The sequence below is a fragment of the Cervus canadensis genome, chromosome 25, assembly GCF_019320065.1.
Source record: "Cervus canadensis isolate Bull #8, Minnesota chromosome 25, ASM1932006v1, whole genome shotgun sequence".
In the NCBI taxonomy this organism is placed as follows: Eukaryota; Metazoa; Chordata; class Mammalia; order Artiodactyla; family Cervidae; genus Cervus; species Cervus canadensis.
The window spans coordinates 8046724-8064387 of record NC_057410.1 but is presented as its reverse complement, the minus strand read 5'-3'; the positions used below and the strand labels follow the sequence as shown (position 1 = coordinate 8064387).

The following is a 17664-nucleotide window of genomic DNA, read 5'->3' as shown; positions in this document are numbered from 1 at the left end:
AACATTGTATAGTAAGTTTAGAGACAGAGTCAGAACTCTCATTTAGTAATCTTTTTATAATGCCAGGACCAGTTTTATAATATGACTCTTTTTAGTTACTTTCAGTGATATATAATTTTTATTACTGATCTTCGAATAGAAAAATGTTGAAATGAAAGTCTCACAGTTGTATCCGACTCTTTGCAACCCCATGGACTATATAGTCCATGGAATTTTCCAGGCCAGAATACTGGAGTGGGTAGCCTTTTTCCTTCTCCAGGGGATCTTCCCAACCCAGGGATTGAACTCAGGTCTGCATTGTGGATGGATTCTTTACCAGCTGAGCCACAAGGGAAGCCCAAGAATACTGGAGTGGGTAGTTGATCCCTTCTGCAGCAGATCTTCCAACCCAGGGATCGAACCCAGGTCTCCTGCATTGTAGGTGGATTCTTTACCAGCTGAGCCACAAGGGAAGCCCTTCCGAGGGAAAAGAGTCTTTCATAATAATGTTAAGAGGTATGAAAGACTCTTATCACTCAGAAGAAGTTAGGAAGGAGGGGTTTTATAAGTGGCTCCAAATTTGGAAGACTGGCAAGGCAACTCTAGTTTTCTCATAGCACAGATTTTAAGGGTTTCCAAAGAGTTGTCTCCGTGGGTAAGCCATTTTATCTGTAAATTTTACCAAAAGTAATTATGAACTCTGTTGTTTAGCATCTCAAATTCTACGAAGACAAAATATGGCAATTCTTTGCCCTAATGTTGTGAAGATAACTGTTAGAAAGCTAAATAACTAAGGAATATTCTCAAATTAAAATTCTAGATTTAAGGCAAGGATAAATTTGGAGAGGAAAAAGGGCAGCTTTTTTTAAAAAATAAAAAACATAGAATGATGACAAAAATAGTAAGACAAAGCACCTAATTCCCCCCCTACACACCCACCTACCACCTACCTCTGTTTATAAGGAGTAAGACAGGAGTTGTTTGGAGCTGTAAATCAGAAACGTTTCAGAAATCCCTTCTGACCTGTCTGTTAAGCCTCAAAATAAACAAAAAATTATTTCGAGAACTTGCTGAACATTACACGCCAGTTTGTTTTAAGACCCAGAATGAATGGGAAATGGCAACACTAACGATTTAAGGAAAAAATAACCCCATTAAAGGGGGAACAGGTAACAAAATTATTGTATAGCTTGGCAATGTAATACTGGGTAATTATTAAAAAGACTGAAGTAAATCTATATATATAGATATGAAGAACTGTCCACTATGTATTAAGTGAAAAAAAAAACCCCAGATTAACATGTGATATGATGTGGCTAGTATTAAATAAATATTATAAATATATATCATCTAATGTGTAAATATTATAAATGTATGTTATAATTAATATGTTTTTATCTGCCTGAAAGAATATAAACCAAACCAACAACAGCAAGGTGTTTTGAATATTGAGATAGAAGGGGTAGTGAGGGATAGGGAACTTTTTATCATTTACACATTTCTGTACTGTTTGATGGTGATACAATGAGCAAGTGTTAGGTTTAAAACTTTAAAAAAAAACTATGTGAGGAAAAAAATTCCCCGTGGTATCATCAAATACTGGAATGAGTTACAAATCATGTACTGTAGAAGGGATTAAAGAATAGATAGATATATGATATTGACTAAAAGTAAGGGGAATTGATTTTCAGTCAACAAAAATTCTAACTATTCCCACCTTTTTCCTCTTTCAGAAAGCTACTCTTTTACAAGATCCCCTATATGTTAGCGAGCTCAGCCCTGCTACTGGAAATCAAAAGCCATACAGGTAGGAAGTGATGAAGCTACTCTTTTACAAGATCCCCTATATGTTAGCGAGCTCAGCCCTGCTACTGGAAATCAAAAGCCATACAGGTAGGAAGTGATGAAGCTACTCTTTTACAAGATCCCCTATATGTTAGCGAGCTCAGCCCTGCTACTGGAAATCAAAAGCCATACAGGTAGGAAGTGATGAAGCTACTCTTTTACAAGATCCCCTATATGTTAGCGAGCTCAGCCCTGCTACTGGAAATCAAAAGCCATACAGGTAAGAAGTGATGAAGCTACTCTTTTACAAGATCCCCTATATGTTAGCGAGCTCAGCCCTGCTACTGGAAATCAAAAGCCATACAGGTAGGAAGTGATAACAGGTCAGAGTCACATAGGAGGTGGGGGGTTTGTTCTCTTTGCCTCTCCTAACGCTGTGTGTTGTTGACCATCATATTTATATCTATATCACTTCTTGCCCTGAATTGCAAATACTATAATCTACGGGACATCACTTCTTGTATGTGTCACAGGAGCCATAACGTCAGCATATTCAAAACAGGGCTCAGCCTCTTCCTTCAGTGACCTGACCTTCTGTCTATGTTTCCTAAACAGGGCATGATGTCAGTATCTCCAGACAGCCTAAGCCAGGGTCCTGGATCCCCAGATGCCCGCCCTCTACATCCAGTCCTCACCACATGATTTATTGTACCTATTGAATATATCTGGATAACACCCACTTCTTTCCACTGCCATATGCTCAGGTCCAGTTATCTCTGTTTTGGGCTCCCACCAGTATTTTCCTTGCTGGTCTCTGTCTTCATTCTTGCGCCTCTCTAGACCTTTCTTCAGCATGAGAGAGGAATCTTTCAGAAGCACAAATCTGATCATGTCACTTCTCCCTTCAAGCCTTTGAAGAGCTCCCCAGTGCCCTTAGAAGGTCTACACTCTATAACACCTTTTTACAAATCTTCCTACTATCTCTTTATTTTTCTATCCTCAACTGTTGTGTCCCCCACACTCCTACCTTAAATTCCTGATCCAAGAGAACCTGTAGCTCTCAGAAAGCTCCCTGTTCATCTGGGTCCTAACATGATGGCCTCCATTCTAGAACTTACCCTCTTCCCTTCTTCCTCTTCATAGAAATGTCAGCTCAAGTCTTAGCTCATTATCCCTTTTTCTAAAAATCATTTCTCAAAGTAAGCTAAGAGGGCCCCTCCATAACAGCCTGTGGTCACACAGCTTGTAGCACTGTCTGCTCTATACTATGGATTGCTTGTGTGTGTGCTGCCCCATTAGGAAACATGCTCCTTGAGGGGGGACAGTACCTTGGTCACTGGGTAGACTGCCAGTAAGCTTTATACAATGAATGAATGAATGAATGAATGAAATAAGATAGAGGCTGGACCTTATATGCGAGACAAAGGAACTTGGGATTTTATCCAGACTTTACAGTACTACTATGTTCTCATCACAGTCAGCCTTACATTGAAGTAGTTATTTGTGATGTGACTACTAGTTCCGATAGATTGTGAGCCCCTGGAAGGCAATGGACTTCCTTTGTGGGTCAGGGGTGAAGAATCCACCTGCAACGCAGGAGTCATGGTTTTGATCCCTGGGTCGGGAAGATCCCTTAGAGAAGAAAATGACAATCACTCCAGTATTTTTGCCTGGGAAATCACACGGACAGAGGAGCCTGGCGGGCTACACAGTCCATGGGGTCACAAGAGCTGCATGCAACTTAACAACTAAACCACCACCACCACCCTAGAAGGCAAGAAGGATGTCTTATTAATTTTTGTATTTTTCTTACTTAAAACAGTGCTTTGCACAAAGAAAACACTCTGTGAATTGATGATTCCAATAACTTCGATATTAAGTCATAAGTGAGTTTTGAGAGATTTATGATAGTGACATATACTGGGGGTGATGTAAATAAACTAAGGGAAAGTTTAATTTTAAAAGATACAATTCATTTCCCATTAAAAGGACCCAAAGTTCCTTGGAAGAATGACTGATTCTAGGCCTGTGGCAGGAAATACACAAATGAGCTTGAAACAGCTTGAGGCAGGATGCAAAGAGCAACAGGGCCCAAACTAAAGGACAAAGGAGCCCCCAGGAAGGGGCTCCTAACAGCCAAAGACAGGACAACAGGAGATCAGAAAAATAATGAATGAGATGGTTAAAACATAACGAATATATAAAAATTCCAAAGTGTATAATGATGCATCATGGAAAGTCCTCTCTCCTACCCGCCTTCCATTAAGAAATAAAAATGCACTAAACTCCATTCAAAGTAAATAGGGCATTAATTCATTTCTCTGCAAATAAGCAAACAAATGGAAATAATTAAGCATTTATCCTGCCTTTCCTTCATAAATTGTAGTTAGTTCAGGGTAACCAAGTAGCTCAGGTTGATGAGGACAAATTTAATTTTACAGAATTCCAGTGAATAAATATGGAAGGTTTGATAGAAATAGAAAATTTACCATTTTTCCACCCTCAAATGAAATAAAAGATTCATGCAATGATCTCAATGGATGGAACTATTAGATAGAAGGGTGAAGTGGAACTTCAAAATCGAGGGATTGTGTAAATAACTAAACCATTGATCAGTCTTAGCATCACTTAACTGGGATGCTCTAATGAGGCACTTAAAAATTTTGTGCCTCATTATCTGACATAACATGAAACAGAAAGCACCACCTGTGGCACATCTTTGTTCAATTAAACTGGTTTGTTGTGGGTTAGTCCCTCAGTTATATCTGATTCTCTTGCAACCTCATGGACTGTAGCCCGCCAGGCTCCTCTGTCCATGGGATTGCCAAGTCAAGAAAAGTGGAGTGTTGTTTGCTTCTCCACAAATAAATTGGAATCTGACTTAAAGTGTGGGTGTGTCAGCCTTAAGGAATGAAATTCTGATACACGTCACAATATAGATGAGCCTTGAAGACATAATGCTATGTGAAATAAGTCAGTCATAAGAGGACAAATATTTTATGATTCCACTTATACGAGACACCTAAAATAGGCAAATTCATAGAAACAGAAACCAGAATATGGGTTATCAGGAGCTAGGGAGAGAGAGGAATGGAGACTTATTGATTGATGGATTCAAAGTTTCTGTTCGGGATGATGAAAAAGTTCTGGAAATAGGTAGTAGTGATGTTGCACAATATGATTGCACTTACTGCCGCTGAATTGTATTAATACACCTGAAAATGGTTAAAGTGGTAAATTTTATGTTATGCATATTTTATCTCAGAATTTTTAAAGGTGTGTGTGTGTGTGTGTGTGTGTGTGTGTGTGTGTGTAAGGGAATAGACAAAACATGACTAACAAAATGTTGAAAATTACTGAAGCTTAGTGATGGGTATGTGGGGATTTCTTATGTGATTTTCTCCATTTTTGTGTATGAAAATTTCCATAGTTAAAGTTTTTAAAAGACCTAAGAAACACGGCAAGCAAATATAACCATTATCTTATTTAGATCTTCATTTTAGCAAGCCAAATATAAAAATATATTTTAAGGCAAGAGAGAACATTTGAATATGGACTGGGTATTAGACAATACCATAGAATTACTGATGTTTGTTGGTGTGATAATGATGAGTTTGCAAGGAAATGTTCCATTTATTTTGAGATATGTTCTGAGGTATAGGGGTTAAATAACATAATGTTTGGGATTTCTTTTTTAAAAAGATGATTATCTAATAGCTTAGAATTTCTACATGTTTTCATATGTTTACTCTAAAAAAGTATGAGTTTTAATTTTGGTGCTATATTGTGTAAAGTGATTTTAAAGTTAATTGTATAATAAAACAGGCTCTCACTTTGTGTGGCTTGAAATTTATCCCTGAAGGCAAGGAGAGGTCTGCCTCTGTCTGGACTCAGGAAAAGCATATTTCTTGCAAAGTTAATTAGCAAAGGCAATATATTTAAAATATAGTAATTTAATGCACCATGAAGGATGCAAATATATGTACAAGACACATAGGAAATGGTCTGTACCTACAAGGCACCTTCAGCTTAAAAGGAGTAAATATTCTTTGGGTTTTCAAGTTAGGATTCTGTCACAGTTGTGAGTTCTGTAATCTGATTATTGTGAACATATACACAGGGCTTCTGAGATAATGTATGAAAAACCATTCCAGCTATAAAGTATGATACAAATGTAAGTTATAATTGGTTAAATGTTTGTAAAAATGAAAAAATACAGGAAAACTAGAACTTGTCATTAAATCAAGAATTCTTCTGCCAGATTATTTGGGTGAGGTTTGTTTTCTAGCTCATGAAATATAGAATATCTGTTAACTTTAATATAAAATTTCCTTATTCCTAAACTGAATAATGGAGTCTTCTGGCACTAGACTTTTTCTTATTTAAATTAGTCAAAGTTTGTCATCTATGTAAAAGCAAATATTCTCTGAATTTTCAGAGAAACTGTGATTATCCATAACTTCTCTGTAGAAATATAGACTACTGAATCTAATTTGAATTTATGAGGTAAGATGAGACCTCACTTTACACATGAATTGATTTTCAGTGTGAAGAGATTAGTGTGCTTTCTCTTATGAAATTTGTTTTTGCCTTTTTGAAAAAAATAGTTTGATATTATAATCTATTATCATAGGTGCCAAAAGATTAAAAACAGTTCATTTCTATATGAATCGTAGCAAATTGCTAACTCCCAGTGGGAAAAACTGGAAACTCAATTTCAAAATGATTGTGCTGATACTGTATTTTTTGGGGGCTTTTGCTTTTCTAAGCTCATTTGTTTGTGAAAACTACGTCTCTGCTGTTTTTCGGAGTTCTCAGAGAGTAGAGGGATTTTATGGTTATTTTTTTAAATGAAATATGGCAATAATTTGAAATAGGCATATAGGGAAGCAAGATCTCAAAGCTTATTATTAAATAAATATTTAATAATATTTATTAAATACTTACTGTATGCTAAGCACATGAAGGAACTAAAATATCAAAACAGCACAGTGGGATAGGTACTATCATCATCCTCATTTTACAGATGGGAAAACTGAGGTATAGACACACGAGGAAACTTGCCCCTTGGTAGTTACTCAGAGGAGCAGGGGCAGATCTAGGATACTGATCAGTCTATCTGACCATGCCTCCATGCTCAAAATCATGTTCTTCTGCCTCTATGACTGTTACTACTGAATTCTTTTATTTTTTAAATTCAGGTATAGTTGATTTATAATATTCTATGTTTTAGGTATACAACACTGTGATTCACAATTTTTAATGATTATAGTCCATTTAAAGTTGTTATAAAATATTGGCTATATTCCCTGTGCTGTATGATATATCCTTGCAGCTTATTTATTTTATACATAGTAGTTTATACTCTTAATGCCCTACCTCTATCTTGCCCCTCTTCCCTTCTCTCTCCTCACTGGTGACCACTAGTTTGTTCTCAGTATCTGCGAGTCTATTTCTTTTTTGCTATATTCATTAGTTTATTTCTTAGATTCCACATATAAGTGATATCATACGGTATCTGCCTTTTTCTGTCTGACTTATTTCAATTAGCATAATACCCTCCAAGTCTATCCATGTTCTGCAAATGGCAGGATTTCATTCTTTTTTATGGCTGAGTAGTATTCCTGTGTGTGTGTGTGTGTGTGTGTGTGTGTGTGTGTGTGTGTGTACACATAAACACATATATGGCTTCCCTGGTGACTCAGTGATAAAGAATCCACCTGCCAATGCAGGAGATACAGGTTTGATCCCTGGGTTGGGAACATGCCCTGGAGAAGGAAATTGAAACCCACTCCAGTATTCTTGCCTGGGAAATTCTATGGGACAGAGGAACCTGGCAGGCTATAGTCCATAGAGTCACAAGGGTTGGACATGACTTAGCAACTAAAACTATATATATATGTACAGTATACATACACACACACACACACACACACACACGTAGGCACCATATCTTCTTTATCCATTCAACTGCTGAGGTTACTTACATCCATTAGCCATTGTAAATAATGGTCCTATGATCACTGGGGGTACATGTATCTTCACATTAGTGTTTTCATTTTTTTTCAGATAAGTATCCAGGAGTGGGTACTTGGGTCATATGGTAGTTCTATTTTTAGTTTTTTGAGTAACCTCTATCCTGTTTTCCATAGTGGCTGCACTAATTTACATTCCTGCCAACAGTGTACAAGTGAAAAAAGTGAAAGTGAAAGTTGCTCAGTCGTGTCCAACTCTTTGTGACCCCATGGACTATACAGTCCAGGGAATTCTCCAGGCCAGAAAACTGGAGTGGGTAGCCTTATCTGTTCTCCAGGGGATCTTCCCAACCCAGGAATTGAACCCAGTTCTCCCTCATTGCAGCAGATTCTTTACCAGCTGAGCCACACGGGAAATCCAAGAATACTAGAGTGGGTAGCCTATCCCTTCTCCAGGGGATCTTCCCGACCCAGGGATTGAACTGGGGTCTCCTGCACTGCAGGTGGATTCTTTACCAGCTGAGCTATCAGGGAAGCCCTAACAGTGTACAAGGATTCCTTTCTCCCCCACATCCTTGCCAACATTTGCTATTTGTGGCCTTTTTGATGGCTAGATTGATCTCTTCGTGTTCATTTCTACTCTGGTGTCTTCACTAGAAAAGAAACTACTTTTCAGAAAGTCTTAATTTTTATGTTAATAAGAGAGGTTCATTGGTTGGATAGAAGAGAGCATCTTAGATTTGTTTTTTTTTTTAAATAAAGTGGGAGGTAGTGGGCAAAAACCAAGATTCTGTGTAGTATTATTGGAATAAAGGGCTGATATCAAATTTCTAGAGTAAGTGGTAAAAATATTTTTACCTTAAGTCAGAAGTTCTAAGACATTTCCATTGATCTACACAGAACATGAAACAGCTCTCTTACTGTTACTTTGCACTCTGCTCTTCTGAATCACTGGTTGTGTGAGCTTGGACAGGCTACCTAACATCATGTCCTGTAAGTGCGATAGTACTTCCCAGCTCAGCTCACTTAGTCACACGGAGTGAGCTAGTCCATGAGGAGCCCCCAGGCCAAAGCTGCCACAGAGTCGGTGCTCAGGTACGTGCAGTTGTTACTGCTGAGCACAGTGGGAGATGGAAACAATATCCAACCTGTTAATGGTTTTTCAAGTTGCTGCAAATCAGCTGAGGGGCCCAGATAAGTAGACAAAGAACTGCAATGGAGTGAAGTATGGAAAAAGGGCTATGGGAGAGGGTCCCCGTGGTTGGTAGAATTAGGGAAAGCCCTAAGGAGACGGTGTTAACTCATTTCAGTGAAGCCAGCTTTTCCCAAAGTGTGGAATGCACGTGGGGCAATGATGTGGGGTGACTTCATGTAGTGTTCTGACATGGCATGAAGTGACTTTGAATTCCACGGTAAAAAAGTGATTCTCTTTTCCAGCTTGTCTGACCTCATCAGGGAGAATCTCTCTAACACTCATCTGCCCTTTTGTCAAAGGGAGAGCATACTTCAGGCTCTAAATAGGGAACATCTACTTAGAATTTTGTTGCTTTCAAGCTGTTTTTACAGTTACCTGCTAATTATAGCAAACAGTACTGGCTTTTCCCTTGTGAAGTAGTAATAAAAAGTTTTCTTCGTAAAGAAATTTCTGTAAGAAAAATGAGTTGATTTAAAGGAAAAATAGTATGCAAATAATATTACATATGATTCAGAGATTATGGTAAATGGTATACAAACGAACTCTGAGCTAGACTATGAAAAAGGGACAGAAGATTCGGGATATGTACAGCTTGAGTAAAGGGGCATGGTAAGAAATGTGTTTGAAGAGTAATAAACAGTTCAGTTTAGGGGCTTCCCCAGTGGTTCAGCACTAAAGAATCTGCCTGCACTGCAGGAGATGTGAGTTCATTCCCTGGGTCAAGATCTCCTGCGGGATGAAATGGTGACCTCCAGTATTCTCACCTGGAAAATCCCATGGACAGAGGAGCCTGGAGGGCTACAAGGAGCAGTTTTCATTGCTGATAAGTAATTAAGTTAGAAGTACAAAACTACATTAATATTCCATTAGTCCTCTTTCCACCATCTTCCCATGCCGCCATGATGGTGGCACCGTGAATGTCCTGGCTAATGCTTTCAAGAGTATCAGCAACGCCCCAAAGAGAGGAAAATGCCAAATTCTTATTAGACTGTGCTCCAACACCATCTTCCATGATGAAGCATGGTAACATTGGCGAATTTTAAATAATCAATGATCACAGGGCTGGGAAGATTGTTGGGAACCTCACAGACAGGCTAAATAAGTGTGGAGTGATCAGCTTCAGATTTGATGTGCAACTCAAAGATGTGGAAAAATGGCAGAATAACCTGCTCCTGTCACATCAGTTTGGTTTCACTGTACCGACAACCTCAGCTGGCATCACAGACCACGAATAAGCAAGATGAAAACACACAGGAGGGAAAAATCCTTGAATTCTTTTTTTAGGAATGTAATACATACATGCAAATAAAATGCCTCAGAGAACTAAAGAAAAAATTCCATTAGTAACAAAGTTTTACATACCTGTCAATAATTGTTGATATTCCTCAACTGCTGTTTCTTATCATTTTTCTCCCATGGCAAATTTTCTTTTTGTAGATCTGAGGAGAAAATTAAGCACTTTGGTCAGCTTAAATCTGAACTTTTTCTTAAAGACAACACATTGAGGAGGATACTTTGTCTAATCACGGAACTTAAAGTAGCAGCCCAGAAAAACTTCATTCTGAAAAGACTTTTCTGGAAAGTAGGTGTTTTATTTTTAATCTTTAAAACTCATTTTACCTGTTTATCAAATGCAGCATATTCAAGCATAAAGTACAATAGAAATAAATATCTTGTATTCTGATGCTGTTTTTAAAAAAAATGTTGATTAAATTTAATGCAATCGTCTTGATGCTTGAAATGTCGTGATGTAATCAATGTATATGTGTGTGTGCTGGAGCCAGAAAGATGCAAGAGAGGAGAGCAGTAGCAAAAAGATGGTAGCTCACATGGGCTGGGTTGACAGAGTGAAAAAAAGAGAGAAGGTGGGGGGAAGCTTCTGGCATGCAAGAAGTATAAGACAGAGATAAAGCAGATATCAAGATATTTTATGTGCATGTCCCCCAACAACAAAAATAGAATTAAATACACTTTTAACTGTAGGGTTGATATATTTTAAAAATTTTTTATTGTGGTAAAAGTCACATAATACAAAACTATCTTAACCATATTTAACTGTACAGTTCAGTGACATTAAGTACATTCACCTTGTTAAAGATGACTCCTGGGCTTCTCTGACGGTTCAGTGGTAGAAAATCCACCTGCCAATGCAGGAGACATGGATTTGATCCCTGATCCAGGAAGATTCCACAGGCTGCAGAGCAACTAGGCCTGCAGGCCATCACCACTGAGCCCACACACCCTAGAGCCCGCGCTACACAGCAAGAGAAGCAACGAGAAGCCTGAGCATCACAACTACAGAGTGGCCCTTGCTTGCCACAACTAGAGAAAAGACGGAACAGCAACGAAGACCCGGCACAGACATAAATAAATAAAATTTTTAAAAAGGTGACTTCTGAGAAGTCAAAGCAATCTAGCTCTCCAACTCGGCAAGTTACAGACTTACTCTGGAAGGCTGACTTGGTGTCACTGAGTTTTAGGGGAAGGCATTGAGAAGCCCAGGTGAGCACTGGTGCTGTGCTGGTGAGGCCGATTCCGGCTCCTGGCCTCATACCTAGTTGCCTTTTTACTGCACAGTTGGGAACGGCACAGCTTCCCCCACCATACGAGACAGTCTTGGCTATTTCTCAGATTCTGAGTGCTTCGCATGTCTCATGACCAACCATCCTGGTGTACCCAGAGTAGGGTAACAAACTGCTCCAGTGTGTCTGGGACTGAGCAAGTTCATGGCACTTGGGGCTTGTAGTGCAAAAGCTAGACCAATTGCAAGCAAATTGGGATGGTTGGTCACCCTAACCAGAGGACATAGTAGCTAGAGAGAATAGTCTGTCACGTGTTCCCAGCATTGAGGCAGGTAGGGATGATGTAGTGCTGTGTCATTTAAAATGCTTGTGCTAGACAGACCCTGTCAGGAATATACCACATTATTAGCTTAGAGGCAGCTCTCATTTTTGGTTCTTGGGTAAGAGGATGGGAGATTATATATATATTTGTAAATTATAATAAAATTAGTATAATGAATAATAGCCATATTCTTATAATTAATAATATAACTATTATAATATAATAAACAACATAATATTATATAATTATAGTAATATATATAGTTGACCCTTGAACATTAGTTTGAACTGTTTGGCCCACTTATATGTTAATTTTTTCAATAGTAAATACTACAGTACTACATGATCACATTTGGTTGAATCCATGGGTATGGAACCACAGATATGCAGGGTTGACCGTAAGTTATACTCAGATTTTTGATGGTGAAGAGGATGAGCACTTTTAACTCCCCCCAAACCTCCACCCCTTGTTGTTGAAGGATCAGCTGTGCATCATTTTCCCTTTTAAAAATCAACTTTACTGGGGTATAATTTTCCTCTGTTAGGTAGTTTTTATTCTTCTATTACAATAAAACTTTTAAAATTTGAAAACACTTTTTCATAGGCTGACTAAACTGAAAGCTTTAGGAGTACAGACATCATGTCCAGTTAGTCTGTTTTGCTTAAGATGTCATTTGCATTACTTCGCATAGTACTTGCCACATGGCTGGATTAAATAGTAATATGTTCAGTGAATGAATGAAAGAGTTCTCTCTTTTTTTTTTTGGCCAAACCACGTGGCATGCAGGATCTTAGATTCCCAACCAGGGATTAAACCCGTGTCCCCTGCATTGGGAGCTTGAGTGATATTTATAAAGAAAAGGTATTTATACTATACTGCACTGCCAAAGAAGTCCCAAAAGAGTTGTCTAGATATGTTCTTTCCCAACCCTTCATTTTTTATTCATGGTTTTTTTTCCTTCAGTTTTTAAACATATAAAATTTACCATCTTAACCATCTTTAAGCGTGCAGTTCAATGTTATGTATCCATGTTGTGTAACCATCACCACCATCTATCTCCAGACCTCTTTTCATCTTACAGAACTGAAACTATACTCAATAAACAAAACGCCTCATTTCCCCTCCCACAACCCCTGGCAACCATGCTTTTTCTTTGCGCTTCTATGAGTCTGATCATCCATGTAAGTGGAATCATACAGCATTTATCATTTTGTGACTGGCTTATTTCACTTGGCATGATGTCTTCCAGATTCACTGAAGTTAAAGGATATGTCAGAATTTCCTTCCTTTTAAGGTCGAATAATATTCCAGATATGTAATGTCACATTTTATTTATCCATTCATCCACTGATTAGCACTTGGATTGCTTCCATGTTTTAAGTATTGTCAATAATGTTGTTATGAACATGGATGTGTAAGTATCTCTTTAAGACCCTGCTGTCGATTCTTTTTGGAGCCCAGTTAGAAGCAGAATTGCTAAATCATATAGTAATTCTATTGTTAATTTTTTTAGGCACTCCCGTACTGTTTTGCACAGCAGCTGTACCGTTTTACATTCTCACCAACAGCGCATAAAGTCTCCAGTTTTTCCACTCCTTGCCAAGACTTGTTATTTACTGATTTTTTGAAGCAGTCATTCTGATGGGTGTTAGGGTGTATCTAGTAGTTTTGATTTACATTTCCCTAATAGTTAGTGACGTTGAGCATTTTTTCCCATGCTTACTGGCAATTTGTATATCTTCTTCGGAGAAATACTGGGGTCCAGTTTACATATAATAAAATGCACATATATTTTAATGCACATTTATTTTAAGAGTTTAAAGAATTTTAACATACAGTTTAAAGAGTTTCAGCAAATGTATATAACTGTATAAACACCACCCAACCAAGATTTAGAACATTTCTATCACCTCTTAGGGCTAAATTGTGCCCTCTGGCACTCAAGTTTCCTCTGACCCATGTCCTCAGGCAACTATTGTATTTTCTATCATAGATTAATTTTGCTGTTCCTAGAATTCCAGTTACATGGAATTGTACTGGAGTTTGTGTTTGGCTTCTTTTGACATAATTTTGATATTCTTTCATGTTGTTGCTAGTAGGTGGAAGATATTTTAAATGTGAAAATTCCTGACCCACTGAGAGGTGGGCGATTACAATAATCACTGATATTTATTAAGCACGTACAATATGTTGAGTACTGTTCAGGCTTTATAAATAATGCCTTATTTAATCCTAGCATCGACTTCACGAGGTGATTCTGTGAATCCCATTTTAGAGATGAAGGGTTATAGAATATATAAGTAATTTGCCAAACATCCGCAGCTACCCATTGCCAGAACTGGGCGTCCTAGGTGGCTCAAGTGGTAAAGAATCCACTTGCCAATGCAGAAGACATGGGCTTGATCCCTGGGTTGGGACAATCTCCTAGAGGAGGAAATGGCAACCCATACCAGTATTCTTGCCTGGAGAATCCCATGGACAGAGGAGCCTGGGGGCTACAGCCCACGGGGTCGCAAAGAGTCGGACACGACTGAGCATGCGTGCAGCCTGGCTCCACAGTCAGCGTGTAAAGCTACCGTCCTCTGCTAATTTATCAGGGCATTGGGTAAATCCCAGCACTTCTCCCAAGGTGTCCATTTGCCCCTCTTCTCCTTCCCATTCTCCACTTGCCATCCCAGCCTCTTCTCATGCCACATTAACTAAATAAGAGCACACATGTACCTGTCTAAACAAGAAGTCTAGGTTGCCACAAGTAAATGAAAAAGTTCTGGGGAGAAAAGGAACAACAGAGGGATAGAAAACAGAAGCGATTACATCCTATTTCTCATTAGTACCAACTTGCCTGATTTCATGGGCCAGTGCTTATTGTCGTGCTCAATTATCTCATGAGACTGGATAGGAACACACAAAAAATTGGTTCCCCCACTCTTAAGTCAGTGTTTATTTTGGCAGAAATGGCAATCTACATTTCCACTGTTTTAACCGAAGTGTTAAAATCATTCTGCACCATCTTCACAGGCTGTCCCACTGCCATTCATTTGTTTTTGAATTAGTAAACATTTCACAGTGAGTGCTTTTCTAGACATTATTTCATCATGTTCTCACAAAAGCCATATTACTTTGGAAAGGCCAGATATATAGTGGCCCCCATTTAACACTGTTATTCCAAGGTGACTTAATGACTTGCCTAAATTATACACCTACTTCTGGATGATCTTCAATATTAAAGGTGAAGTCATCTCCCAGCATCACCTGCTCAGTTTTAGCTCTGGCTCTGTTCAGGAGGACAGTGGTCTCCTGGTTGTAAGTAAAAGTATGTTTTCAATTTGGGTTATGCTAGCGTTAATGAGAGAAGATTGTAAATCACTTTCTCCCTAATCAAAGAACAAATCATTTCTTATTTTTATTATGGAAGAATCGACAGTTTTGCCAATAGGTAACTCAGGGAGGCCTGGCATGCCGCAGCCCACGGGGTCGCAAAGAGTCGGACACGACTGAGCAACTGGACTGAACTGAACTTAATTACCATTTCTTTCCTGCTTGCTTTCACAGACCAGTGACCTTTTCTATTTCCTAGTGAACAAACTTCATGAATACTTGCCAGAGTCTAGGGATAAGAATGCACTTCACAATAGAAGCCAAAGGGCTGATGAGCTGGTGTAAGTACTAACTGGATAATCAAGATATTTTTTCCCTAGGATGTTAAATAAATGGAAGGCACTGGGCAAAATATGTACTGTTTTGATGATAAATAGTGCTGCAAATTTTGCTTCACATAGATTTTTTAAAAGAGCATTTATTTTGTTCTAATTGTGTGGTCAAAAACTACACAAGAAAGTAGTAATACTGGCTGTTCCCAAAGGGAAAAAAAAATCAGTGTATGAAGGAAAGACACCTTTCACTTATCCCCATTTTTACATTTGAAATTTTGAAAAACTACCTACTTGAAACAGTTAAAATGATTAAATTTTGTTTTAAAATAGTGTGATTATCATTAAAACTTTGCAAAAAATAAGTACAAAAATCAATATGTTAATGACTTGTAATCCTGACATGCACTTATTAATTTATTCATTTGACAAATATTAAATATTCGACAGACTAGGCTTGCAACCAGTGTTGGCAATTTGATATACAGAATTTCCTTCCTATATGTTTTTTTAAATGGGGATCTGAATGTAACTCTATTAAGGATTACTGATTTTGTGAAATTCTGAACTCATAATGAAGTCATGCCATTTCTGTGACATTTTTCCTCTTTGTTTTACAGGGTGTGCATTGAAATTATACAGACTCTGGGACGGATGTTCAGAGAAACGGAAACTGAGTCATTGCGCCTGAACATATTAGCAGCTAAGAAGTAAGGCCTTTCAAAAATTGAGATCTTGTAGCTGCAACCCACTAACTACTCTTTCGAGTGTCTTCCAGAACTCATAATTCTCTGACTTCTCTGCTTGATCCCTTTGTAAATATATTAAACTCTTTTGTCTCTCACTTCCTTCTGTGATGAACAGATTAATTGGTGCATACTGAGTTCTCTCTGATTATTGAGGGCACAAAGATTTTGTTATCCTAAGTTTATCTTTTGTCATCATCTGAAGAAGACCAAGGGGCTTTCCCGGTGGCTTAGTGGTAAAGAATCTGCCTGCAGTGCAGGAGCTGCAGGAGACACAGGTTTGATCCCTGGGTTGGGAAGATCCCCTGGAAGAGGGCATAGCAACCCACTCCAGTATTCTTGCCTGCAGAACCCCATGGACAGAGGAGCCTGGCGGGCTACAGTTCATAGGGTCGCAAAGAGTTGGACACGACCAAAGCGACTTAGCATGCACGCAATCTTGGAGTGAATATTGGAGGGTAAGAGATGTAATAAACTTACTCCAAAATATGTGTCCCGAAGAAGAGAGAAATTTACATCTTTCTTACATATTAGTCCAGAGTAAAGAGCCATGCTTTTTGCTCTAAGATCAGCCAGAGACCTAGGTTTCCTCCCTTTTGTTGCTCTACTGTCTTCTATCGTATGCTATCTTTGTCCTCATGGTTAGTGGGCTGAACTTCCTGCCTTCATCACACCCTGTGGGAATCAGGAAGGGCAGGGAAATTTCTTCTTCTTCATTTTACTTAGGAATATATTTTTATTTACTTATTTTTTCTAATTGGAGTATAATTGCTTTATAATTTGGTTTAGTTTCTGCTGTACAACAACAAGAACCAGCTATAAGTATATATACATCCCCTCTCTCGAACCTCCCTCTCACCTGCTTCCCCTTCCCCCCGCCCCACTGCGGCAAATCCTACTCCTCTAGGTCATTGCAGAGCACCCATCTGAGCTTCCTGTGCTATATAATAGCAGCTTTCCAAATTTCTTTTTAAAGCAAGGCATAGAAGACTTTTATTGTTGTTGTTCGGTCACTAAGCCATGTCCCACTCTTTGAGACCCCATGGACTGCATAATAGTTTTGCTTTCCTTTTACTGGTGAGAATTTTAGGCATACAGCATTTCTAGCTGCAAAAAAGGCTGCAAAATGTGTCTATGGTTGGACTTCTGTGTGCCTAGCTAAACTCTAGATGGCAATGGGACAGCTGTTATTCAAAGGAAGAATGGGAGAATGTATAGTGTGGGACAACAGCATTCTTGGCCACAGAAAGTGTGTGTTTGCATATTAGTTGTTTGACCTTTTTATGAGATTTATAGGCTATGAATTATATCCTTGGACAATGGTCTGGCTAGAATCTTAATTTCCTCCCACCCTTTCAATCAAATGTTTATCTACATTTCTTGCATCATAAGGTGGAAGAAGGAGGAGCGCCATGGACTCTGAAACATTTGAACCAGAAGGAAGATAAGAAATTTTAGTATTATTTTGTCCAGGCTATTTATTAGAGACT

The 17664-nt window shown here is 38.5% G+C and overlaps 2 protein-coding genes across 3 annotated transcripts in view; one reads left to right on the top strand and one right to left on the bottom strand.

The window, feature by feature from the left end:
* Nucleotides 1–17664, bottom strand: part of XPOT (exportin for tRNA) — a 153444-nt gene that overhangs the window by 91849 nt on the left and 43931 nt on the right. For both annotated transcript variants that reach the window (XM_043447489.1, XM_043447488.1), the window contains exon 2: nt 10297–10373. The gene's annotated coding sequence lies outside the window, so the exon portion shown is untranslated. The remainder of the gene's footprint in view (nt 1–10296; nt 10374–17664) is intronic.
* The window catches only part of C25H12orf56 (chromosome 25 C12orf56 homolog), a 76698-nt gene that overhangs the window by 43356 nt on the left and 15678 nt on the right, over nt 1–17664 (top strand). The window contains exons 5-8 of the mRNA XM_043447490.1: nt 1713–1786; nt 10372–10516; nt 15331–15437; nt 16049–16138. Of these exons, the coding sequence (XP_043303425.1) occupies nt 1713–1786; nt 10372–10516; nt 15331–15437; nt 16049–16138 (416 nt within the window). The remainder of the gene's footprint in view (nt 1–1712; nt 1787–10371; nt 10517–15330; nt 15438–16048; nt 16139–17664) is intronic.